At 39.3% G+C, this 26,528-nt stretch overlaps 1 protein-coding gene across 3 annotated transcripts in view; it reads left to right on the top strand.

Moving 5' to 3' along the window:
• Positions 1-15,766, top strand: part of LOC134355933 (protein FAM107B-like) — a 53,337-nt gene extending 37,571 nt beyond the window's left edge. For 2 of the 3 annotated variants that reach the window (XM_063066467.1, XM_063066468.1), the window contains exon 5: positions 2,168-3,447. In XM_063066467.1, coding sequence (XP_062922537.1) covers positions 2,168-2,275 — 108 coding nt within the window. In that variant the 3' untranslated portion in view covers positions 2,276-3,447. Of the gene's footprint in view, positions 1-2,167; positions 3,448-15,551 lie in introns of those variants that run through there. The other variant, XM_063066469.1, reaches the window with a different exon arrangement.
• The last annotated feature ends 10,762 nt before the right edge of the window (positions 15,767-26,528 follow it).

Here is a 26,528-nt window from a genome sequence, read left to right on the forward strand (position 1 = left end):
AGTCTGATTCTGATTTTGATTCAGATTCAGTGGAAGTCTTATCGATGAAGCCCTCAGCTTCTAACAATTTGCAAATGCGCATCACGCTCCAGATTATAGCAAGTCCGGAGACCTAACTCTTAAACAGTTGCACCTCTCTTCAAATCCCACCTCCTTCTAAAGGAAACAAGCTGCACTTAATGCCTCCATGACTGGCCTTCTGAAGCACTTCATGATGATGGATGTTAATAGTTATTAAGGCATATTACTTTGTTTCTCTTAGTTACCGCCGTGATAGCTGTCTTCTTAAAGCAGATAGGAACCATGGATTGAAGCAGGGGGAGGTGAAAAATGTCTGCAGAGTACCCTACCTACTAATCTCTGTAAATTGCCGCACAGGGAGCAGTTTGTGGTAAAACCAAGCCTTTCATTGGCCAGAGATGCGCTGATTGCTTGTTGCTGATCTTGAACTGAACACAAAACTTTGCATTTTGGTTCCACAGTAGAAACGTGGTGGAGGCTTGGCATTCATATGCAAATTCAGAGAGTCATTTCCTCTGGAAGGTTCTGCTTAAAAATCACCTGGATTTAGGCTACGTCCACAGTAGACCGGATAAACCGTAACCGAAGCTTTTTCTCTTCGTTTTGACCCTCCGTCCACACTGAAACAGTGTTTTCCTCCCCTGAAAACGGAGCTTTTCTAAAACACTCTCCAGAGTGTTGAAATCTGAAAACGCTGGTTGGCCATTGTAGTGTGTACAGGGTAAATGGCTAATTTTAAAAACGCTGTCATGACGTGCCGGAACAAATGTTGGCGGCAGCGCGGCATTTCATTGTTTTCTTGAACGCACCCAACACCACAACAACAATATCTGACAATAGATGTGTAACAGCCTAATGTAACGTTGTATGGAAATACAAGATAACACTGATGCAGACATGTTTTATACACTTAACATGGTGCTTTATTAATGTATTGTTTGTGCAAACATTCAGTAGATGCAATTGTCACTTTTGCCCAGTAACTCGTTTTATTGCACATGTTAAATACAGCAAAATAATACTCAAAGACATGGCAAAAGTAAAGGCAAACAAATGAGGTATCAGCAAATTTCACTTTTGCCCAGTAACAAGCCTTATTGCATTTAGTTGTAGTTGTCGTCCCTTTCATCAGTGAAGAGACTGTGGCTGTAGGAAATGTTTCTGGACAAACGCGAACCAAGTCTTTCGTTTGGCAATTTTTAAAATGTTTTTCTAGTCTGTAACTGGACAAACGCGCACCAAGTCTTTCGTTTGGCAATTTCCTTTTAAATTTTTCTAGTCTGTAACTGGACAAACGTGCACCAAGTATACCATTTCCTCCTCGCTTGTTTTCTGTGTGTCCTGTGCATACCCAGTAGGAGGAGATTCGCCCAAGTACCCATTTTAAAGTGGATAGAGGTATTTTCAAAAACGCCTGGTGTGGACGCCTATCGTTTTTACGCGAAACCAGCGTTTTCAAAATGATCCGGTCTAGTGTGAACGTAGCCTTATTCTGAAACAAGAGAAAATCTGCAGATGCTGGAAATCCAAGCAACACACTCCTTTCCATAAATGCTGCCTGGCCTGCTGAGTTCCTCCAGCATCTTGTGTCTGTTACCTGGATTTATTGATCTATCTGCAGTGTGTTGGTCGAACTAATCTGTAAAATATTTTTCTATGCTTATACAATAACAATCAGTATTTATATTTCATGTTTAAGGTGGAAAATTATCTGAAAATATTTTGTAGAAATAACTTACCAAAATGAGAGGTAGCGACAATCAGAACAATATTTGGTTACAGTGACACAAAGGAAATTAAAGAGAAGGAGGGGATTCTAAGCCAGTTGATGAAGACAAGAAGTCTTTAGGGAAATCCAGCAATTTGAGAAGTTGGGTGACCTGACGGAGATTTATATGAAGAAATCAGGAAAAGTTTTGTAGACATGAATGAGAATAGCAATGCTTGAGTCAAAGTGCACTCAAACGACAGGTGAACAGATTTCGATCAGAGTTAGGTTAAGCTCAGCAAGAATTTTAGTTGTTCAGCTTTACAGAGAGGTTATTGTAACTTATGTAAAGTAGTATGTTTAAACTGTTTAAATTTTATATTTATCTTACTATGGAATCACATTACTTCTGAAAATTACTTCACTTTTCATTGACAGTATGAACAGGAACAACAAAGGTTGGAAGAACATGAAAATGTCCCAGAGTTTGTCAAGATCAAAGAAACTTTGAGGACAACAAAGAAAGCAGCTACAGTGAATGGCTAGATTAACTAGTCGAGAATAAAATAGTGATTAACTTACGCTGTGCCTCTTGGTATCCTAGCCCATGAAGTGATGGGAAAGATGGAACTTGTAGCTTTCAACAATGAACTGAATTATTTCTGGTAAAATTTGGCTCATTTTTCACTTAAAGCACAACAGTTCTCAAATCTGAGCAATGATTTTTATCGTATTATCAGTGGGTCATTTCACTCATTTGGTTATTCTCAGTTTTGGAAACATCTGTTTGTCCACAGTAGCCGATTACTTTGTATTTTCTTTTGGTCATTTTAAACAGGTATGAACCAAGTTCCTCTAAAGATGTAATCTACTATGGTCAGAAATTACTGATATTAAACAATTGTATGTCATATTGTCTACAGTATAGCTAATTACAAAGATAGTTTACTGAATGAAATGGTTTACAAAGTGTGTTTATTGGAACAACATTAGCTTTGTTAGCATTGTGGACTTCAGGACGGAGCAGACGAACCATCCTCCTCTGTGAATACATGGCTCCTCCATAGCGAGAGTTAAGTACACCAAGTTCCTGGGAGTTCACATCATGGATGACCTCCCCTGATCCCTCAATATCACCTCCCTGAACAAGAAGGCATAGCAGTGCCTCCACTTCCTAAGAAAGTTGAGGCAAGCAAGGCTCCCTCCCATCTTAACCGTGTTTTACAGGAGCACTATTGAGAGTATCCTGATAAGTTGCATCTCCATCTGTAATGGGAACAGTTGAACATTGGACCAAACGTCCCCACAAAGGACTGTGAGAACAGATGAGAAGTTCATAGGGGTCCTCTCTGCCATCCACCAAGGACATTTATCAGGAACACTGCATACACAAGGCCCTTGCTATTATTAAGGATCCCACTCATCCATCCAGCATCACCTTTGACTTTCTACCATCAGGCAAGAGACTACAATGCATAACAATAAGAATGGTCGGGATGAGAAACAGTTCCTTCACCCCAGGCTATTAGGCTTCTGAACTCCCTGCTGCATCACTTTCAAAGTGTCACTGGTTAATCTGTTCCATACTTTCCAACATTTAATACTAATGCACTTTAGTTTGTTATTTATGTGTAATTCATCTGTAGATTTTGTCCTTACCTTCATGAGTTATCATGTTTCATGTGTGTTATGTGTACTTCTTTGCTTTACTCCCTGGTTCAGAGAAATGTTGTCTTTTTTCTATATACATTATATGGTTATAGGTATACATTATATACATGTATATAGTTAAATGACAATAAACTTGACTTTGAGCAAGTCAAAAATAAATAATTAACGTTTTGTACACTTCCTTTAACAAATCAAAATAGTTCACTTTATTAGATTCTTTTCAGTGTCTTGCATTCCAGCTACATGAGAATTACATTAAGGACAAACAGGTGAAGAGCTGGCAGAAATAATAGTATACTAGAAATGTAGAATTGACAGGAAAAAGAATGTCTCTTCTGAAAAGGTATTTACGTACAATATAAATATACTAGTTTCAATTTAGCATTTAGTGAAACACAACAATTGACTCAGTTGAATGATAGTACTATCCAGTGGATTCTGGCTAATTGAGCCATTGGTTAATTGGGGAAGCCACTTATTTGGGACAATTCTTAAAGAACAAAAACTATTCAAGAAAATAGCCGGGATTCCCTTCACTTATTTGGGATACTATGCCATTTAATTGGGACAGGAGACTGTTGCTGAACAGTTCCTAACTAGCGTCAGTCACATGCAAACAACAGGAATACTGCAGATGCTGGAAATTCAAGCACCACACATCAAAGTTGCTGGTTCACCAGCAACTTTGATGTGTGTTGCATCAGTCACATGCACTTGTGTTAGCCGTTAGACGCTACACCGTGCTTAGAGCAAACAGTTTTTAAATAGCATCAGTTGCATGTGTTTGTGTTCAAAAAGCAACGATCTTTGTCACTGACAGTTGGCAAAAAAACAAGCAGTAAGACAATTCAGAACTGCTCATTGCAGTTTCAAGCATTCAGGCTTGGAGAAGCCAGAAATGGCTGGATTGAAAATGGAACAATTCCACTACTTCAACAAGTTAGGTACTGCGAAGAAATTGAAGGTATCAACAATCATCTTGAACGTTGCAATGAAGATTTGAAGGGTGCAATCATCAAAAACATTGTATGAAAGAGGTCTGCACCGATTTTGTTCATTTGCGGTCAATTAAAAGAACAAAGCAACGTTCACTGGATGAATTCCTCCATCGATAAGTATTGGGAACTAAAATAAAATTTTATAGTACTGTAATAGTATTTGCAGTGTTGTAATTTCTTTAAGTATATAATTTATTACTCTCAAGCAACACACATCAAAGTTGCTGGTGAACGCAGCAAGCCAGGCAGCATCTGTAGGAAGAGGTGCAGTCGACGTTTCAGGCCGAGACCCTTCGTCAGAACTAACTGAAGGAAGAGTGAGTAAGAGATTTGAAAGTTGGAGGGGGAGGGGGAGATCCAAAATGATAGGAGAAGACAGGAGAGGGAGGGATAGAGCCGAGAGCTGGACAGGTGATTGGCGGAAGGGATACGAGAGGATCATGGGACAGGAGGTCCGGGAAGAAAGACAAGCGGGGGAGGACCCAGAGGATGGGCAAGTGGTATATTCAGAGGGACAGAGGGAGAAAAAGGAGAGTGAGAGAAAGAATGTGTGCATAAAAATAAGTAACAGATGGGGTACAAGGGGGAGGTGGGGCCTTAGCGGGTTAGAGAAGTCGATGTTCATGCCATCAGGTTGGAGGCTACCCAGACGGAATATAAGGTGTTGTTCCTCCAACCTGAGTGTGGCTTCATCTTTACAGTAGAGGAGGCCGTGGATAGACATGTCAGAATGGGAATGGGATGTGGAATTAAAATGTGTGGCCACTGGGAGATCCTGCTTTCTCTGGCGGACAGAGCGTAGATGTTCAGCAAAGCGGTCTCCCAGTCTGCGTCGGATCTCGCCAATATATAAAAGGCCACATCGGGAGCACCGGACGCAGTATATCACCCCAGTCGACTCACAGGTGAAGTGTTGCCTCACCTGGAAGGACTGTTTGGGGCCCTGAATGGTGGTAAGGGAGGAAATGTAAGGGCATGTGTAGCACTTGTTCCGCTTATACGGATAAGTGCCAGGAGGGAGATCAGTGGGGAGGGATGGGGGGGCGAATGGACAAGGGAGTTGCATAGGGAGTGATCCCTGCGGAATGCAGAGAGAGGGGGGGAGGGAAAGATGTGCTTAGTGGTGGGATCCCTTTGGAGGTGGCGGAAGTTACCGAGAATAATATGTTGGACCTGGAGGCTGGTGGGGTGGTAGGTGAGGACCAGGGGAAACTTATTCCTAGTGGGGTGGCGGGAGGATGGAGTGAGAGCAGATGTACGTGAAATGGGGGAGATGCGTTTAAGAGCAGAGTTGATAGTGGAGGAAGGGAAGCCCCTTTCTTTAAAAAATGAAGACATCTCCCTCGTCCTAGAATGAAAAGCCTCATCCTGAGAGCAGATGCGGCGGAGATGGAGGAATTGCGAGAAGGGGATGGCGTTTTTGCAAGAGATAAGGTGAGAAGAGGAATAGTCCAGATAGCTGTGAGAGTCAGTAGGCTTATAGTAGACATCAGTGGATAAGCTATCTCCAGAGACAGAGACAGAAAGATCTAGAAAGGGGAGGGAGGTGTCGGAAATGGACCAGGTAAACTTGAGGACAGGGTGAAAGTTGGAGGCAAAGTTAATAAAGTCAACGAGTTCTGCATGCGTGCAGGAAGCAGCGCCAATGCAGTCGTCGATGTAGCGAAGGAAAAGTGGGGCACAGACACCAGAATAGGCACGGAACATAGATTGTTCCACAAATCTAACAAAAAGGCAGGCATAGCTAGGACCCATACGGGTGCCCATAGCTACACCTTTAGTTTGGAGGAAGTGGGAGGAGCCAAAGGAGAAATTATTAAGAGTAAGGACTAATTCCGCTAGACGGAGCAGAGTGGTGGTAGAGGGGAACTGATTAGGTCTGGAATTTATTATTCTGTTGTGCTTGCATGGAACTTCAGCTAATTGGGGCAGCTGCTGAAACAATTACGACAAAAGAGACTACGTATTATAATTTTTTAGGAAATTATTGGTGTAATTGAACTTGGCTGTACCCATATTCACTACAGTTTAAGTGTAACAAAGAAGTAATGTTTTCTTTCAAAACTGCTTATATTTCTCATATTCCCTTAAAATTATTTTCCTATTATGTACTACTAACTAGGCAACAAGCATTAATGATCATAAATATGAAGATGGAGGAGACAAAAAGGAGGAGAAAGAAGAGATGAAGCAACCCAGAGAGCCACTTGTTGATTGAAATTCCCATGAAAAATTCATACAAATGCCATTCAAATTACTATAATCCAATTTTCCCACTTACTAGTGATCCTGCACCATAAATTCTATCTGAAACTGACCACAAAGTCCATTTGATGACAACGCAAAAATAAAAGCCAGCAGAAAATAACTATTCCTAATTTCAAACATGCCAGTCGAAATTTATGAATAAGACTATTTCAAATGCACAAAGAAGTTTTCTAAATATATATGTACATTACGTTGACAGCTATCCCTTCTGTGCATTTCCTGTTCTTTCACTCCAAAGTAGTATTTTGTCAGTTGTTGCAGACTGTGTGATGGAGACCACAGATGATCTTGGAGATTAATTTTTAACACCTCAGGTTCAACAAAATTTAGTCAAGATTGCATGCTTCATCTTGAACAGGAGCAGACTGGGCTGGCTGACTGGTTGGCAAGGACGCTGGTGAAGAGAGAGTGGTAGGAGAGTGAATATGTTCTTCCGGACTGAGGACAATGGAACAATCTATGAAATCTCCTGGAGGACATGCTCCAGACTATCATTGTCACAATGGTAACAAATGGACTTTGCATGGCAAAAATTTAAGGTTTTCATTGGCATTAATGTGTGGCTACCATTTGTGCTGCAGTAGGACCATGTCATTGGCTATGAAATTGTGCATTGTTTTGGATTCAAATCACTAGCTGTATTGCTCCTGGAACTTGTATGGCTTGTGAAAACAATGCAAAGTCATAGTTACCTGACTATAGAAAACAAATCTTCAGAAAATTCTCCAGTTACACAGAGCTGGGTAAGCATGGGTGCAGATCTTTGCACAGCAGCATTCTTAGTTAACTTCTTCACCTCTAAAGCAAAATAAAGCAAGTGGAATGAGCGTTGTGCAAAGCAAGATGCCTATCTTCAGAATTGTGGTTTTCAAGCTTAAAACACAGTTCTGTTGCTAACTGTTTTTCAGTTAGCCTCAGAACACAGGGGACTGAAAAAAATCAAAACAACACAAGTGAGACAGGACCAAAACCAGTCAGAGGTGCAAACACCCAAAGTGATCGCAAACATCATAGCAAAGTAAGTTTCCCAGAAGTGGTGCATCTCTTACAAAAGTACAATTTGCTGACATGAATATTCTGTTTTTTGATCCCATCTCTTCTATTTGTCCCCTTAAAAAAGGGATTAGTGATATTCACCAGTTTCTCACCCATAATAGTTGTGTTAAAGTCTACTCTCCAATAAGGGGCAAACATGCCAAATAACTGAGAAACTTTTAACCTTTCTTCATTCAATCCAATTTGAACTCCCAAGTTACGTGTTCAAAATTGCCATCTTTTCTACAGCCTGCATTGTACATGTCAGGTTTAACATCCATGTAAACATCACAGAGGAAACCTAGTTATAGCTTTGGAAGTAGCAGGTAGTCTCGATGCATTGAGTACATAATGGGATTCTCACAAATTTCAAACTGACACAACATTTTTTATGGGTTCTTTTTTTAAGGGCACGATGTGGTTTTTGTTCTCTGCATATTGAGTGTCAGATCGTCTTCTTTATATGTAGAAGTTCTTCTTTGGGTGCCTTTGTTTTGTAGCTGCCTATTAGGAGATGAACCTCAAGGTTGATAATGAATATACTTTGAAGTTGAACATCGCTCCACAAATGTCTTCCTCTATACAGAGGGTAGTACTGTCCATCATCTCCTTTCTTTTTCAATCTTTTTATTAATTTCAACATCATAAACATTACAAAAAATAAGTACGGAGCAATTGGGATTACATTGATAATAATTAGTTTATACAAGTATAAACTCAAATGGCACATACTTAATAAGCCTCCCAAAATCTTGGAAAATTACAATAAAATATAGAAAAAATATACATGAAAATACAAAAATATCATAAAAAAGAAAAAATATATATCCCATTAGAAAAAAAAACTAATCTAACCAAACTAGAAGAAAACTAAAGAGAAAAAAAAGAGGAAAAGAAAGGGCTATTATGATATCTCAGATAAAACCAATAGTGTTGCTACTTCCACTCCTCTCCCCGTATGTTGAAGTAACAAAATAGAATTGGAAAGGGTCAAATTACATCATGTGAAAATATTGAATAAATGGTCTCCAAATCTCACCAAATTTAATAGATGGGTCATAAATGACACTTCTAATTTTTTCTAAATTTAAACAAGACATAGTTTGAGAAAACCAATGAAATGTAGTAGGAGGATTAATCTCTTTCCAATTCAATAGTATAGATCTTCTAGCCATTAGAGTAACAAAAGCAATCATCCAACAAACTGAGGGGTCAGATGACGTTGTTCTATCACTGGTAAACCAAAGATGGCAGTAATAGGATGAGGTTATAGATCAATATTCAAAACAGTTGAAATAATATCAAAGATATCGTCCCAATATTTCTTCAACAAAGGGCATGACCAAAACATATGAATTAATGAGGCTATCTCAGAACGACACCGATCACATACAGGGTTTATATGAGAGTAATAACAAGCTAGTTGATCCTTAGACATATGAGCCCTATGTACAACTTTAAACTGTATCAACGCATGTTTAGCACATATAGAGGAAGAATGAACTAGTTGGAAAATTTTTTGCCATTTCTCAGTAGGTAAAGTGAGCTTAAGTACCCTTTCCCAATCGTTCTTAATTGTATTCGAAACATCTGGATTTATTTTCATTATCATATTATAAGTAATTGCTATTGAACCTTTCTGAAAGGGATTTAAATCTAAAATGTTTTCCATTATATCCCCTACTGTATTTCCTGACCAACCACCGCTACTGGATCGTGTTCACAGAATCCCATCATACTCGTCTAGGTCAGATAGACCTAGGCATGTTATTTTACGTTTTCATTATTTTCAAGACAAGGAGAGACTGTTTCGATTCGCTCGATCTAAAGGTTTCATTGATTTTTCGGATCTTAAGTTCCGATTCGTGGAAGATTTCAGTAAACCAATCTGGGACCAACGGGTCCGTTACAGATCCGTGATGTCGGAATTCTATAAGATGGATTTAAGACCAGCGCTGCTGTACCCTGCCCGTCTAAGGATTCGCATGTTAGATGGAGCCCTTCGTTTTTTTGATTCTCCATCGGATGCCCAGAGTTATCTGGATCAACTTTCATCTTCAACATCTTAATTGCCTTTTTTTAATTATCTCCGTTGATCAGAGGCTGTGAATTGGTTGGTTTTAACTTTTCTGTGCCCTATTTGGGCAGAAAAGTTTCCTTTTGATTTCTTAATATGGCTGCTAAACTTTCTTTTTAACTGCGTCATTTCTTTCTTTTCCCAGGGGATTCTGGGTGGTTACTTCCCTTTTGTCATCTTACGTATTTCCTGTGCGGCCTTAAATTTTGTAGTTTTTTTTAAATTTTATTCTGTTTTGCTTTTTATAATCACTTTATGTTAATAATTCTATTTTTTTTGTTGCTGTGTCTATTCATGAGTTTGAGGTTTATTGTGGTTTTTTTTTAATATATATTTTCCGGCTTTTGTTCTGTTCTGTATGTATCTTAATTGAGCTAACTTTTTTTTACTTATTTTTTTACTGTTTTACAATTAGCTGATCTTTTTCATATTTATACCTTTTTTTTAGGGAGCGTATACCGGAAGTCATGGGGGTAGTTTTAGCGCTTGCTTCTTTCTGGCGGGTCTGCTTTAGATTTTGCCTTGGGGTCTTGGGGTGGTGGGTGGTGGGAGGGGCTTCACGTTTTAGTTTGTTTCTCTTTGGGCTATATACATTATTGAAGTACTGGTTGCGTCCTTTTCCCCGGTATCTTTTGTATGTTCTGTTTCCTCTCCGGGTTTGTGGGTCGCGCCTATTGTCAATCCTCCTTGTTGTGGGTTGACTTTAGGATTTATGGAGTCTATTATTAATTTTGTCTCCTGGAATACTAATGGTCTTAATCATCCTATTAAAAGGAAAAAAGTTTTTAAAGTGTTCCGGAGACTTAAAGCACAAATTTTATTTTTACAAGAGACCCATGTACGGAGGGGGGACAGACTACGTTTTTTCAAATTCTGGAAGGGACAACAATTTCATTCGAACTCTAATGCTAAGATTCGAGGCGTCTCTATTTTTATAGATTCCTCAGTTACTTTTATACAACAGGATATTATCTCTGATCCGAATGGTAGATTTTTATTGGTTAGTGGTTTACTATTTAATAAAAAAGTAGTTTTGGTTAATGTTTATGCTCCTAATATGGATTGTCCGGAATTTTATAAATCATTGTTTGATCAGTTTCCGAATTTGAACGAGTTTTCATTGATTTGGGGCAGAGATCTTAATACCTGTTTATCTCCAGCTTTGGACCGTTCGGCTCCTTTACGGACTTTACCTAATAAATCTGCAAATTTGATTAATTTTTTCCTTTCTGATTCTGGGTCGACGGACATTTGGCGTTTTCTGCATCCTCAGGAAAAAGATTTTTCCTTCTTTTCACATGTTCATCATTCCTATTCAAGAATTGATTATTTTTTCATTGATTCTCGTCTCATTCCTTCAGTGATTAAATGTGATTATGATTCTATAACCATTTCGGATCATGCTCCACTTAAGCTTTCTATTAAAATTATGGCCAATATACCAAACAATAGACAATGGCGTTTTAATTCGCAGTTGCTTCAGGACTCGGACTTTGTTAATTTTATGAATGAACAGATTGAGCTTTTTTTTACAATTAACTATACAGAAGATATTTCGGTTAACACTCTTTGGGACACTTTTAAAGCCTATATTCGGGGTCAGATTATTTCGTATTCCGTTGCTTTGAGGAAGAAACAGAAGCAGGAGGAGATGGCAATTGTGGACAAGATTAAAGAAATTGATAAGAAATATGTTATGGCTCCTTCTGAGGAGCTATACAAACAAAGAACTGAACTTCAAATGGAACACAGTTTACTACTCTCGTCCTCGATTGTAAACCAATTAAAGAAAACAAGAAGTGATTTTTATGTTCACAGTGATAAAATTGGCAAGCTGCTGGCTAATCAATTGAAATCTAATTATGTTAAATCTCAAATCAATCAGATTTATAACCAAAATGATCGATTGATATTGGATCATGTGGGGATTAATCAAACCTTTTGTGATTTTTATTCTTCTTTATATCAATCAGAGTCTCCTCGAGATTCTAAATATATGAATGATTTTTTAGATAACTTAGACTTCCCTCAGATTTCACGGGATATGTCTTCTTTATTAGATACTTCCATTACAATGGATGAGATTAAGAATGTTATTTTTTCTATGAATCTGGGGAAAGCTCCTGGCCCTGATGGGTTTACCGTTGAATTTTATAAATGTTTTGCTTCTTTATTGATTCCTTGGCTCTATAAGGTTTTTGAGGCTTCTTTGAAACTTGGTAAACTTCCGGAATCTTTTAATAGAGCATCAATTTCTTTAATACTAAAGAAGGATAAAGACCCTGCTCAATGTGCATCTTATAGACCAATATCTTTATTAAATGTTGATTCTAAAGTTTTTTCTAAGTTATTAGCAAATAGACTAGAAAAAGTACTTCCTTCTATTATTTCGGAAGACCAAACGGGTTTTATTAAAGGTCGTTACTCTTTTTATAATATTCGTACATTGTTAAATATCGTTTATACTCCCTCACAAAATGTTCCTGAGTGTGTTATTTCTTTAGATGCCGAGAAAGCTTTTGATAGAGTAGAATGGCCTTATTTATTTAAGGTGCTTGAAATGTTTAATTTTAGCTTGAAATTTATATCCTGGATTAAACTGTTATATTACTCCCCTGTAGCCTCGGTTCGTACTAACTCTTTAAACTCACCTTTTTTTCCTCTCTTTCGTGGTACTCGACAAGGCTGTCCTCTTAGTCCCCTATTATTTGATATTGCATTAGAACCTCTTGCAATTGCTATTCGAGAATCTTCAAATATTACTGGGATAACTCGGGGATTAAAGTCCCATAAATTATCACTCTATGCTGATGATTTACTTTTATATATTTCTAATCCTGAGAGATCCATTGCTGCTGTTTTAGAGTTATTAGCACAATTTGGTCTTTTCTCAGGTTATAAATTAAATCTTAGTAAGAGTGAACTTTTTCCGATTAATAAACATCTTCCCTTATATTATAAATTTCCATTTAAATTGATTAATAATTACTTTTCATATCTTGGGATTAAAATTACTTGTAAACATAAAGATTTATTTAAGACTAACTTTTTACCATTAATAGACCATATTACTCAACTTTCATCTAAATGGTTTCCCTTATATTTAACTTTGATTGGTCGTATTAATGCAGTTAAGATGTTTTTTTTGCCAAAATTTTTATATGTGTTTCAGGCATTACCAATTTTCGTTCCTAAATCTTTTTTTGATAAAGTTGACTCTAAAATTTCTTCATTTATTTGGCAGAATAAGAATCCGAGACTGGGTAAAATACATTTACAGAAAGCTAAGAGAGATGGAGGTTTAGCATTACCTAATTTTAGATTTTATTATTGGGCTATTAATATTCGACATATGAAATTTTGGTTACTTGACCGGGACATACTATCTATTCCTAAATGGGTAGCATTGGAATTACAATCTGTTCAGGGTTATACACTTGGTTCTATTTTAGGTTCCTCTCTTCCTTTTGATTCGAAACGCCTTAAGCAGGTCTCTAACCCGATAGTTAAATATGCTTTGCGCATTTGGTTTCAATTCAGAAAATTTTTTGATCTTAATCAATTCGGGTTAGCGATTCCTATTTTAGGTAACATATTTTTTCCTCCCTCTTTTACGGATCGCGCTTTTCAAACTTGGAAGACTAAGGGTATTTTACGGTTTTTGGATTTATTTTTAGATGGTTCCCTTATGTCTTTTGAACAATTATCTAATAAATATAACTTATCAAGAATACATTTTTTTAGATATTTACAAGTTAGAAATTTCCTAAGTACTATACTTTCTTCCTTTCCAATGCTTCCTCCTATATATATTTTAGATTCGATAATTAACCATTATATCAGTAGAATATGAAATCGGAAAGGTAGTAAGAGCAGTATTTAAACAGTTTCTGATCAGTAAATATATGAAAAAGTGGGATCTAGGTAAATTATACTTATTAAATAATTGTTCAAAAGACATAAAACAATTATCCAAAAATAAATCAGAAAATCGTATTATACCTTTCGTTTTCCAGACTAGATAGGCTTGGTCCAAAAACGAAGGATGAAAAAGAAAATTGGATGCAATAGGGCTTGCTAAAATAAATTGATTCAGTCCAAAAAATTTTCAAAACTGAAACCATATTATTGGGTTATCCATTTATTTGTCCAATTTAGAAAAATCAAAAGGGAGCAGGGTCCCTAAAATAGAACCGAATGAAAATCCTGAAACAGGATTACGTTCAAGATTAACCCATTGTGGACTAGAAACTGTGTCCCAATTCCATGTCCAAAATTTTAAATAATGAATATTAATTGCCCAGTAGTGAAATCTAAAGTTCAGCAATACGAAACCGCCCTCCTTATTGGGCTTCTGTAAGTATCTTTCATCTAGTCTAGGATTTTTATTCTGCCATATGTGTGAGGAAATTTTTGAATCGTGGTACTAGGCAGGGTTGCCCTCTAAGTCCTTTATTATTTATTTTTGCTTTAGAACCTTTAGCAATTGCTATTCAAGATTCACTAAATATTTTCGGTATTACTTGTGGGAAAGAGATACATAAGTTATCATTATATGCAGATGATTTATTGTTGTATATTTCTGACCCAGAGAAATCTATTCCTGCAATTTTATTCTTGTTGGCTTAAGTTTAGTAAATTTTCTGGCTGCAAACTGAATCTTAATAAGAGTAAACTTTTTCCGTTAAATATGTAGGTTCCAAATTACAAACGTTTACCATTTAGGTAAGTTACTGATCACTTTACCTATTTAGGAGTAAAAATCACCAAGGAGCATAAGGATTTATTAAAGGTTAATTTTTTACCTTTATTTGATCAGATTAAAGGTTTGTTTACTAAATGGTCACCAATGTCTTTGTCATTAATTGGTCGGATCAACACTATTAAGATGATTATTTTACCTAAGTTTCTATATTTATTTCAAGCACTGCCAATCTTCATTCCGAAATCTTTTTTTGATAATGTTGATTCAAAAATTTCCTCATACAGATGGCAGAATAAAAATCCTAGACTAGGTAAAACATCATCTCCATATAGTTTTAAAAAAAACTTTCTCATCATACTGTGGAAACAACATTGCTTGCAAAATGTCCAAGCTGAGGAGAAAGGGGATCTACTTATCAAAAAAGAACTGCAGATGCTGGAAATTTAAAACAAAACATCACTGGAGAGGGAAACAGAACTATCATTTCATGTCAAAGACCATTGTTCAAACAGAATCACTTGCATGCCTAATATTTTTTTTATTGCTACCAAAATTGCTGACTGCGTTGTGCTTAGGGAAAATAGACTTTGCATTACCATAAAGTAACCAAACAAAAAGAAGAATTCTGAAACTAGCTGTTCAATGACCAAGAAGAATGTGTAAGCATAGACAAATGGCGTCAAATTAGATTTCTGTTCTATAAGAAAAAATAAGGAGCAGAAAGATGGGTTAAAAGTAAAAGTAAAATAATAAAAAAATTATGTACAACAATTATTTTCCTACAATACTTCACATACATTTGTTAATTAGCAATACTAAGGAGGCTTATTGCCAATAACACTGGACAACAAAGATTGTACTTCCTGAATATTTCCGGGTGTATCTTGTGGATATTGGGCTGCTTATCATGAAAATCACTGTGAAACTTCCGATGATTACACCTTTTTTAAGAAATCACCTATTTTGTTATTTCTATTTATAGTTCAATTAAAATGTTGCCCACAATGTAAGCTGAAACCATGATGTGTAACAGGTCACTAAATATTAATTTTCTGCATTCCCATTTAGACCTCTTCCCTGTAAACCTTGGTGCAGTCAATTGCAGGCATGGTGAGAGGTTTCACCAGGACATTGTGATCATGGAGAAACGATATCAGGACAACTGGAATCCATCAGTGTTGGCTGATTATTGTTGGACACTGTAAGCAAGAAGCCTCAGACACTGAGTACAAATGGAAATCATCAGTAAAACATTTTAGCTTAGTTGAACTATTGCAAAGTATCATCACTGTTGCACAATTAAACACATTATATTCAATAAAATTTGATTTCTTGTTTCTCCAAATTCTACATGATACAAGTAGCCTGAAGTTATATTTGTGTTCAGCTTCAAGTGGTCTATCATAAAGAAAAAAAATTCTGAGGCAACAAAAGGAAAGAGAAAGGATCTAGCATATCTGACAAATAAACTCTTGGGCTTGCAGCTGGGTACAGGTATCCATTTTAACTGATGTTTCAATGACAAACACTGCCATCTTCATCAGGGATGATGCCTGAGCATGCCTAGTTTAGTGGTATATATACCCCTGTCATCTGACCCTCCTGATTGGTTAGTCCTCACTGTCCCACCTTGCTGACTCTTGAATTCCAGTTCTTTCTTAGAGAGAGACCTTCGTCTTTGTTAAAATCCTTATTCTGTAGTCTTACTTCAATGACTTCCTTTACCAGGCGGTCCCAAAAGCCTTTGGCATGGCACAATAGTTTTGTGCTGTCGACTTCAATCCTCTGGTCATTATGCATGCAATGTTCCACTGCCGCTGATTTCTCCGTGTAATCTAAATGGATGCACATCCTGTGCTTCTTGATGCAGGTTTCCACCGTGCACCCTGTCTGGCTGATATACGCTGCTCCGCGTTCACAGGGAATCCTGTAAGCACCATCCATCCTGAGTCCCAAGCCACCTTTGACCTGATGAGGCTGGGATTTGAGCTTCCTTGAGGGTTTGTGGATGGTACTAATCCAGTATTTCTTCAGGATCCCGACGATTCTTCCAGAAACCGTGGAGCTGTTCTTCCTACTTTGATTTAGGATGTGAATATTCTCCATGAGGAAATAAGATGATTATGCACAATGTTCCTACAGAATGGCTACAAGACGAAGGAAATCAAACAAGGCTGGCCGAAAAACCAGCAAACCTAACAGCAAGGAGGAACCTATTGCTACCACCTGTCTTCCGTATATTTCCACGGTTTCTGGAAGGATCATAAAAAGGATCATCTGTCCTCAGCTAACAAGACTTAACTTTTTGGCCTGTTTCATTTGTATCTACACTGTATAATCAGTGATTCAGTATATTCACAGGTGAGATATGGTTGAACATTTAGCATTGAATCATTACACTTTGCGCAGCAAGATTGGATATCGACATTTATCTGAGTTTTTGCTGAGGTTCCATCAGCAACTTCATATCAGTAACAAACAAAGCAGGGCATCGGAGTTCAGAGTTCAATTCCGACATTATCTGTAAGGAGTTGATGTTATGTCCTCCCCTTGGAATACATGGGTTTTCCTTGGTGCCCTGGTTTCCTCCCACAGTCCAAAGACATACCAGGTTGGTTGATTGGTCATTGGAAGTTGTCCCGTGATTCAGTTAGGTTTAATCGAGGTTGTCAGGAGTTGCTGGGATGGCATGGCTCAGAAAGGCAGGAGGGCCTTCTCTATGCTGTATCGCTAAATAAATAAGTCAGAATCAGAATCAGGTGTAATATTACTGGTCCATGTTGTGAAATTTGTTGTTTTGTGTCACCAGTACAGTGCAAAACATAATTAAAAACTATAAATTACAGTAAGATATACACTGTAACTCCGTATCATTCATTATGGTCTTTCCTGCTCTTCTTGTTCTGTTGCAAATGATTGAATCTGTTCATGTGTTCAAATTTATATGTTTGATTATTGATGTTTGCACATGTGACAGTACTACTAATTTCCGATTGCTCACAGCTGTTTGCACTGTTGTCTTGTCTGTTATGGCACTGTCCTGTGTTTTATGCTTGGCACCAAACTACAATCAATTCTGGTATGTTTCACATACTGGCAATAGAGTGATTCTAACAAGTATACATATAAATTAAAAAGTAGTGCAAAAAGAGAGAAAAAAAAGAAAATAGTGAGGTTCATTGTCTGTTCAGAAATCTGATGATGGAGGGAAAATGTTGACTGTGTGTCTTCAGGTTCCTGTATCTTCTCTTTGATGGTGGCAATGAGAAAAGGGCATGTCCTGGGTTATAGATGGATGGCAATTTTGAGGCATTACTTTTTGAAGATGTTCTCGATGGCTGGGAGGCAAGTGCCCATGTTTGATCTTGCAGAGTTTACAACACTCTGCAGTCCTTTGCAGTGGCCCCTTCATACGAGATGGAAATGCAAGCGGTTAGAATGCTCTTCATGGTACGTCAGCAGAAATTTGCCCGTCTTTGGTGACATACCAAATCTCCTCAAACTCCGAATGAAATATTACCGCTTTGTAATTGCATCAATACATTGAGCCCAGAATGAATCTTCAAAGATGTTGACACCCACGAACTTGAAACTGCTCACTATTTCCACTTTTGATCCCCCCACTCCCACTCAATGAGGACTGTTGTGTGTTCCCTCAGCTTCCCCTTCCTGAAGTCCACAATCAATTCCTTGGTTTTACCGAAGTTGAATGCGAGGTTGTTGTTGCGAAGCCACTTAACCAGCTAATCTATCTCACATCATCTGAAATTGAGTTGCTATTTATAATAGCCCACTCCTTCACTACTAACCTCAACACTGTCCTTGTGCTTATGAGGAAGAATTAGATTTTTATCCCATCCTCTTTCTTCCTTTGAACCCTCATTACTCCCTGAGTCCCCTCTCTCCTTACACCTCACATCCATCATTCCTCTCCTTGGTCTTTTCCTTTATCTATCTCATTATCTTTGCTATCCTTTCCTGATTGTCAGTTTTCTCTCTGCTCAGGGGAAATCACATCTTCTTTATAATTTCTGGTGCGATGTGCTTTAAATAAGTCCCCTAGGAGATGGAACTTATTTTTGTGAGTTGTTACTCTTTTTTTTAAATTGGTTTACACCAATTTGGCTTTTGGATGTTCCATAACTCCGTCTAGTCTGATTCTCAAAGTTCAAAGTACATTTATTATCAAAGTCTGCATAAATTATACAACTTTGAGATTTGTCTGCTTACAGGCAGCCACAAAGCAATAAGCCCAAAAGGACCTATTTTAAAAAAAAGACCAACACCCAACGTACAGAGAGGAAAAAAACAGATCATGCAAACAATAAAACAAGTGTCAATATTCAGAAGGAAATTGAGTCCATAAAGCCAAAGCCCAGAGCAGACTGAGCAGGCCCATATCCTCAGTCTCAGTTCATCAAATGGGCAAATCGCCACGAGGCTCACAGACACTAAACCCGGAGCAGCCGGGGCATGACACAGCCTTAGCCTCAGGGCCAAGGAGAGTGGAGTAAAACATAATGTCACGGAGCAGAGCCGGTCCCAACACCCCTCAATTTGAATCTATCTGGACCAGTGTTTAAAATGCCCAAACCCCAGTCACCCCTTGTACTCAGGCCCAGGCCTCGCCACATCAATACTCTCAGCACCTCCTGGACCCTGCATTCCGGTCTGCACTTGTCGTTTCCAAATTAGTCTGATGTTTAGATGGATCCAAGCTTGCTCCTGTTCTGGGGTAGGGGCTCCAAAACTCTCCCCAACTCCTCCTCAAATGTGCCTTGATCGCACTCTGACTCCATCTTGCACCGGCTCACCTCAACCCTTGGACTGGCCTCGCTTTCGCTCATTCCCTCACTGTGGTGATCGCTTACCAAAATTTTCCACATAAAAAGTGTTACTAATAATTTAGTCGTATTTCTCGCTTTGAAAACCACACGTAAGCTGTCACCCACCTCAGTAGCACCATCTTATAGACAATAGACAATAGGTGCAGGAGTAGGCCATTCAGCCCTTTGAGCTAGCACCACCATTCACTGTGATCATGGCTGATCATCCACAATCCGTACCCTGTTCCTGCCTTCTCCCCATATCTCTTGACTCCAATATCTTTAAGAGCTCTATCTAACTCTTTCTTGAAAGCATCCAGAGAATTGGCCTCCACTGCCTTCTGAGGCAGAGTGTTCCACATATCCACAACTCTCTGAGTGAAAAAGTTTTTCCTCAACTCTGTTCTAAATGGCCCACCCCTTATTCTTAAACTGTGGCCTCTGGTTCTTAAACCAGAATTTCAGTCCTTGTGAATAACCCTAACATCTATGGGTTTCTTTATTGTGTGCTTTCCCCTAATTTTTCATTTCATTCTGTCAATGAAATGAAAAATTAGTGTGGCATTCTCAAGACAGTTTATAAAGTTACTCCACTTGCTTCTCTTGCATCTACATCTGACTTCAAACGTGGTTCTGCTGCTGTTGGAGCCTGCCATCTGCGTTCTGGTGGTTTGTTTTTGGGCCGATTGGGCAATCTGGTGCTTCACTGTCTCCATGAGGCTTTGAGCCAAGCGTGCAGCACGGAGGCTATGGAGCCTGCAGATGGAGCACGGGCCATTTCTCACTGATTGAAGCGCCAAGGAAGATCGAAGCCATTGAGGTGGGCGTGGAGGGCGAGCAAGTGTTCAGTGCTGTCTACCAGCCTCTGGCTCATTGCTGCCGGAGGACGGTGCCTGCATGTGACAACCCTCCTCTCCTTCCTGCTCACTGCTCCCAAGGGCAGGTCCTTGCGTTCAAATGATCTCCCCATCTCCCTCGATGCTGTTGGAGGATGGTTCCAGAGCAAGATCCAATCAACGTGGTATGTGGATTGGACTCTAATTTACGTATGAAGTGTTCCTAGTTTTTCTGATTGCTCCTTTATTTTGGTGCTATTTTGGGCAATTTTGTAGATAAGGAACACTGAACTGAATTGAAATATGCCTTTTGATTTTGTGTTTTATATTCTGTGTTTTTTCTCCCTTTTTTGTTGCTGTTTGCATGTGGGGGTGGGGGGAGCTCTGATGTTCTTTTTCTTTGAACGGGTTCCATGGTTCTACTTTGTTTCGTGGCTGTCTGTGGAGAAGATGGATCTCAGGGTTGTATGCTACATACATACTTTGATAATAAATGTACTTTGAATCCCTTTGAATCAACTTGTGCCTTAATTTAGAAATAACTTTTAATCTTATCTACCTCTTCTTTCAGGAAATTACTTTTGTTTGCAAATGGCAGTTCTGCATATGAAAAATTAATGCATGCTCTCCCTCCAAAGAATGAGTGAAGGTTTGGACAAGAGTAATTGTCGGCCTCTGGCGTATGTCCTGTGATTCAACACAGAACTTCTCAGCAGAGCTTTTGTGAGGGATATTTTGTTATTTAGATAGGTAACCTTACAAGACTTGTTGCGCAGGGGAAAATAAACACCACAGATTTTTTTGATATTAAGTCAGTAATGATGATTACAAACCAAGATAAGATTTGAATTGATTCAAAGGAAGAAAATGCTCACCCCTTCTTTAGGCAACTCTGCCACAGTTTTTAAAAAACTGGTTCTTTAACCTGCCTCTTTATTCATTAAAGCAGCACATACAAAGTGGCGGAGGAACTCGGGTGACCAGGCAGCATCTATTGTAAAGAGTAAACAGTTGGCACTTCCGGCTGATCCTGATGAAGGGACTCGACCCAAAGTGTCAATTATTTACTCTTTTCCTGGCCTGCTGAGTTCCTCCAGCATTTCGTATGTGCTGCTTGGATTTCCAGCATCTGCAGATTTTCTCCCGTCCTTTTTCTTTAGTTTGCTTACCAATTTTTAATGTGAATTTCAAAGTTCAAAGTAAGTTTAATATTAAAGTACATATATGTCACCACATACAACCCTGAGATTTGTTTTCTTACAGGCATACTCAGTAAATCCAAGGACCATAATAGAATTAATGAAAGACCACACCCAACAGGGTGTACAAACAACTAATATGCAAAAGACCACAAACTGTACAAATACAAATACCAAAAGAATAAAGAAGCAATAAATATTGAGAACATGAGATGAAGAGTCCTTGAAAGTGAGTCCATAGGTTGTGGTAAATTGGATCAGCAAATTTGCTGATGATACAAAGATTGGAGGTGTAGTAGACAGTGAGGAAGGTTTTCAGAGCCTGCAGAGGGACTTGGACCAGCTGGAAAAATGGGCTAAAAAATGGCAGATGGAGTTTAATACTGACAAGTGTGAGGTATTGCACTTTGGAAGGACAAACCAAGGTAGAACATACAGGGTTAATGGTAAGGCACTGAGGAGCGCAGTGGAACAGAGGGATCTGGGAATACAGATACAAAATTCCCTAAAAGTGGCGTCACAGGTAGATAGGGTCGTAAAGAGAGCTTTTGGTACATTGGCCTTTATTAATCAAAGTATTGAGTATAAGAGCTGGAATGATATGATGAGGTTGTATAAGGCATTGGTGAGGCCGAATCTGGAGTATTGTGTTCAGTTTTGATCACCAAATTACAGGAAGGATATAAATAAGGTTGAAAGAGTGCAGAGAAGGTTTACAAGGATGTTGCCGGGACTTGAGAAACTCAGTTGCAGAGAAGGGTTGAATAGGTTGGGACTTTATTCCCTGGAGCGTAGAAGAATGAGGGGAGATTTGATAGAGGTATATAAAATTATGATGGGTATAGATAGAGTGAATGCAAGGAGGCTTTTTCCACTGAGGCAAGGGGAGAAAAAAACCAGAGGACATGGGTTTAGGGTGAGGGGGGAAAAGTTTAAAGGGAACATTACGGGGGGCTTCTTACGGAGTGGTGGGAGTATGGAATGAGCTGCCAGACGAGGTGGTAAATGCGGGTTCCTTTTTAACATTTAAGAATGAATTGGACAGATACATGGATGGGAGGTGTATGGAGGGATATGGTCCGTGTGCAGGTCAGTGGGACTAGGCAGAAAATGGTTCGGCACAGCCAAGAAGGGCCAAAAGGCCTGTTTCTGTGCTGTAGTTTCTATGGTTTCTATGGTTTCTATGGAACCATTCATAGAAAACATAGAAAACATAGAAAATAGGTGCAGGAGTAGGCCATTTGGCCCTTCGAGCCTGCACCACCATTTATTATGATCATGGCTGATCATCCAACTCAGAACCCTGCACCAGCCTTCCCTCCATACACCCTGATCCCCGTAGCAACAAGGGCCATATCTAACTCCCTCTTAAATATAGCCAATGAACTGGCCTCAACTGTTTCCTGTGGCAGAGAATTCCACAGATTCACCACTCTCTGTGTGAAGAAGTTTTTCCTAATCTCGGTCCTAAAAGGCTTCCCCTTTATCCTCAAACTGTGACCCCTCGTTCTGAACTTCCCCAACATCGGGAACAATCTTCCTGCATCTAGCCTGTCCAATCCCTTTAGGATTTTATACTTTTCAATCAGATCCCCCCTCAATCTTCTAAATTCCAATGAGTACAAGCCCAGTTCAACCAGTCTTTCTTCATATGAAAGTCCTGCCATCCCAGGAATCAATCTAGTGAACCTTCTTTGTACTCCCTCTATGGCAAGGATGTCTTTCCTCAGATTAGGGGACCAAAACTGCACACAATACTCCAGGTGTGGTCTCACCAAGACCTTGTACAACTGCAGTAGTACCTCCCTGCTCCTGTACTCGAATCCTCTCGCTATAAATGCCAGCATACCATTTGCCTTTTTCACTGCCTGCTGTACCTGCATGCCCACTTTCAATGACTGGTGTATAATGACACCCAGGTCTCGTTGCACCTCCCCTTTTCCTAATCGGCCACCATTCAGATAATAATCTGTTTTCCTATTTTTGCCACCAAAGTGGATAACTTCACATTTATCCACATTAAATTGCATCTGCCATGAATTTGCCCACTCACCCAACCTATCCAAATCACCCTGCATCCTCTTAGCATCCTCCTCACAGCTAACACTGCCGCCCCGCTTCGTGTCATCCGCAAACTTGGAGACGCTGCATTTAATTCCCTCATCCAAGTCATTAATATATATTGTAAACAACTGGGGTCCCAGCACTGAGCCTTGCGGTACCCCACTAGTCACTGCCTGCCATTCTGAAAAGGTCCCGTTTATTCCCACTCTTTGCTTCCTGTCTGCTAACCAATTCTCTATCCACATCAATACCTTACCCCCAATACCATGTGCTTTAAGTTTGCACACTAATCTCCTGTGTGGGACCTTGTCAAAAGCCTTTTGAAAATCCAAATATACCACATCCACTGGTTCTCCCCTATCAACTCTACTAGTTACATCCTCAAAAAATTCTATGAGATTCATCAGACATGATTTTCCTTTCACAAATCCATGCTGACTTTGTCCAATGATTTCACAGCTTTCCAAATGTGCTGTTATCACATCTTTGATAACTGACTCCAGCAGTTTCCCCACCACCGACGTTAGGCTAACCGGTCTATAATTCCCCGGTTTCTCTCTCCCTCCTTTTTCAAAAAGTGGGGTTACATTAGCCACCCTCCAATCCTCAGGAACTGGTCCAGAATCTAACGAGTTTTGAAAAATGTTCACTAATGCATCCTCTATTTCTTGGGCTACTTCCTTAAGCACTCTGGGATGCAGACCATCTGGCCCTGGGGATTTATCTGCCTTCAATCCCTTCAATTTACCTAACACCACTTCCCTACTAACATGTATTTCGCTCAGTTCCTCCATCTCACTGGACCCTCTGTCCCCTACTATTTCTGGAAGATTATTTATATCCTCCTTAGTGAAGACAGAACCAAAGTAATTATTCAATTGGTCTGCCATGTCCTTGCTCCCCATAATCAATTCACCTGTTTCTGTCTGTAGGGGACCTACATTTGTCTTTACCAGTCTTTTCCTTTTTACATATCTATAAAAGCTTTTACAGTCAGTTTTTATGTTCCCTGCCAGTTTTCTCTCATAATCTTTTTTCCCCTTCCTAATTAAGCCCTTTGTCCTCCTCTGCTGAACTCTGAATTTCTCCCAGTCCTCAGGTGAGCCACTTTTTCTGGCTAATTTGTATGCTTCTTCTTTGGAATTGATACTATCCCTAATTTCTCTTGTCAGCCACGGGTGCACTACCTTCCTTGATTTATTCTTTTGCCAAACTGGGATGAACAATTGTTGTAGTTCATCCATGCAATCCTTAAATGCTTGCCATTGCATATCCACCGTCAATCCTTTATGTGTCATTTGCCAGTCTATCTTAGCTAATTCACGTCTCATACCTTCAAAGTTACCCCTCTTTAAGTTCAGAACCTTTGTTTCTGAATTAACTATGTCACTCTCCATCTTAATGAAGAATTCCACCATATTATGGTCACTCTTACCCAAGGGGCCTCTCACGACAAGATTGCTAATTAACCCTTCCTCATTGCTCAAAACCCAGTCTAGAATAGCCTGCTCTCTAGTTGGTTCCTCGACATGTTGGTTCAAAAAACCATCCCGCATACATTCCAAGAAATCCTCTTCCTCAGCACCTTTACCAATTTGGTTTACCAATTCAGTGATGGGACAAGTGAAGTTGAATGAAGTTATCCCCACTAGTTCAAGAGCCTGATGATTGAGGGGTAATAATTGTTTCTGAACCTGGTGGTGTGAGTCCTGAGGCTCCTGTACCCTCTTCCAGTGGCAGCAATGAGAAGAGATCATGAGCTGGGTGGTGGGTGTCCCCGTTGATGGATGCTACTTTCCTGCGACAACACTCCATGAAGATGTGCTAAATAGAGGGGAGGGCTCAACTCGTGATGGACTGGGCCATAACCACAACTTTGTGGAGGATTTTCCATTCAAGGGCGTTGGCGTTTCCCTACCAGTCAATATATTCTTCACCACACATCTATAGAAGTTTCTCAAAGTATGAGATGTCAAGACAAATCTTCTCAAACATCTAAGGAAGTAGAGGCACTGCGTGCTTTCTTCATGATTGCACCTATGTGTTTGGACCAGGACAGGTCCTCTGAAATTATTAACCTCAAGGAATTTAAAGTTGCTGACCCTCTCCACCTTTGATCCCCAGCTGAGGTCTGGTTCATGGACCTCCTTGGTCTTATTGACATTGAGTGAAAGGTTGTTGTTGTGACATCACTCAGCCAGATTTTCAATTCCCTTCCTACATGCTGATTTGTGACTGTCTTTAACTTGGCTTGATCACCTTTAAATTCATCTGACAATTTATAATTGAACTTTACTGGAATCCTCAATGATTCAATGCTTCCTCAGTCAGTTGCCCACAGGGTGTTTGCATTGACTTTATTTCTTACATCCTTCATATACATGAGGAGTAAAAGCCTTTACGTTACCTTTCTGTCTAAATGTGCAATGTGCAATTTATAGTAATTGATAATAAATATTATGTACAACAGGACAGTCAATATAACATAGAAGTACAATTGTATCAGTGAGAATTAATCAGTCTAATGGCCTGGTGGAAGATGCTGTCCCGGAGCCTGTTGGTCCTGGCTTTTATGCTGCGGTACCGTTTCCCAGATGGTAGCAGATGGAACAGTTCGTGGTTGGGATGACTCGGGTCCCCAATGATTCTTCATGCCCTTTTTACACACCTGTCTTTGTTATTGTCCTGAATAGTGGGAAGTTCACATCTACAGATGCGCTGGGCTGTCTGCACCACTCTCGGTAGAGAACGGCAATTGAGGAAAGTACAGTTCCCATACCAGGGAGTGATGCAGCCAGTCAGGATGCTCTCAGTTGTGCTCCTGTAGAAAGTTCTTAGGATTTGGGGGCCCATACCAAACTTTTTCAACCGTCTCAGGTGAAAGAGGTGCTGTTGTGCTTTTTTCATCACACAGCCGCTATGTACAGACCACATGAGATCCTTGGTGATGTGTATACCAAGGAACTTGAAGCTGTTCACCTTCTCAACCGCAGATCCATTGATGTCAATAGGGGTTAGCCTGTCTCCATTCCTCCTGCAATCCACAACCAGCTCCTTTGTTTTTGTGACATTGAGGGACAGGTTGTTTTTTTGATACCTCTGTGTCAGGGTGATGACTTC

Source organism: Mobula hypostoma, chromosome 13, assembly GCF_963921235.1.
Source record: "Mobula hypostoma chromosome 13, sMobHyp1.1, whole genome shotgun sequence".
Lineage (NCBI taxonomy): Eukaryota > Metazoa > Chordata > Chondrichthyes > Myliobatiformes > Myliobatidae > Mobula > Mobula hypostoma.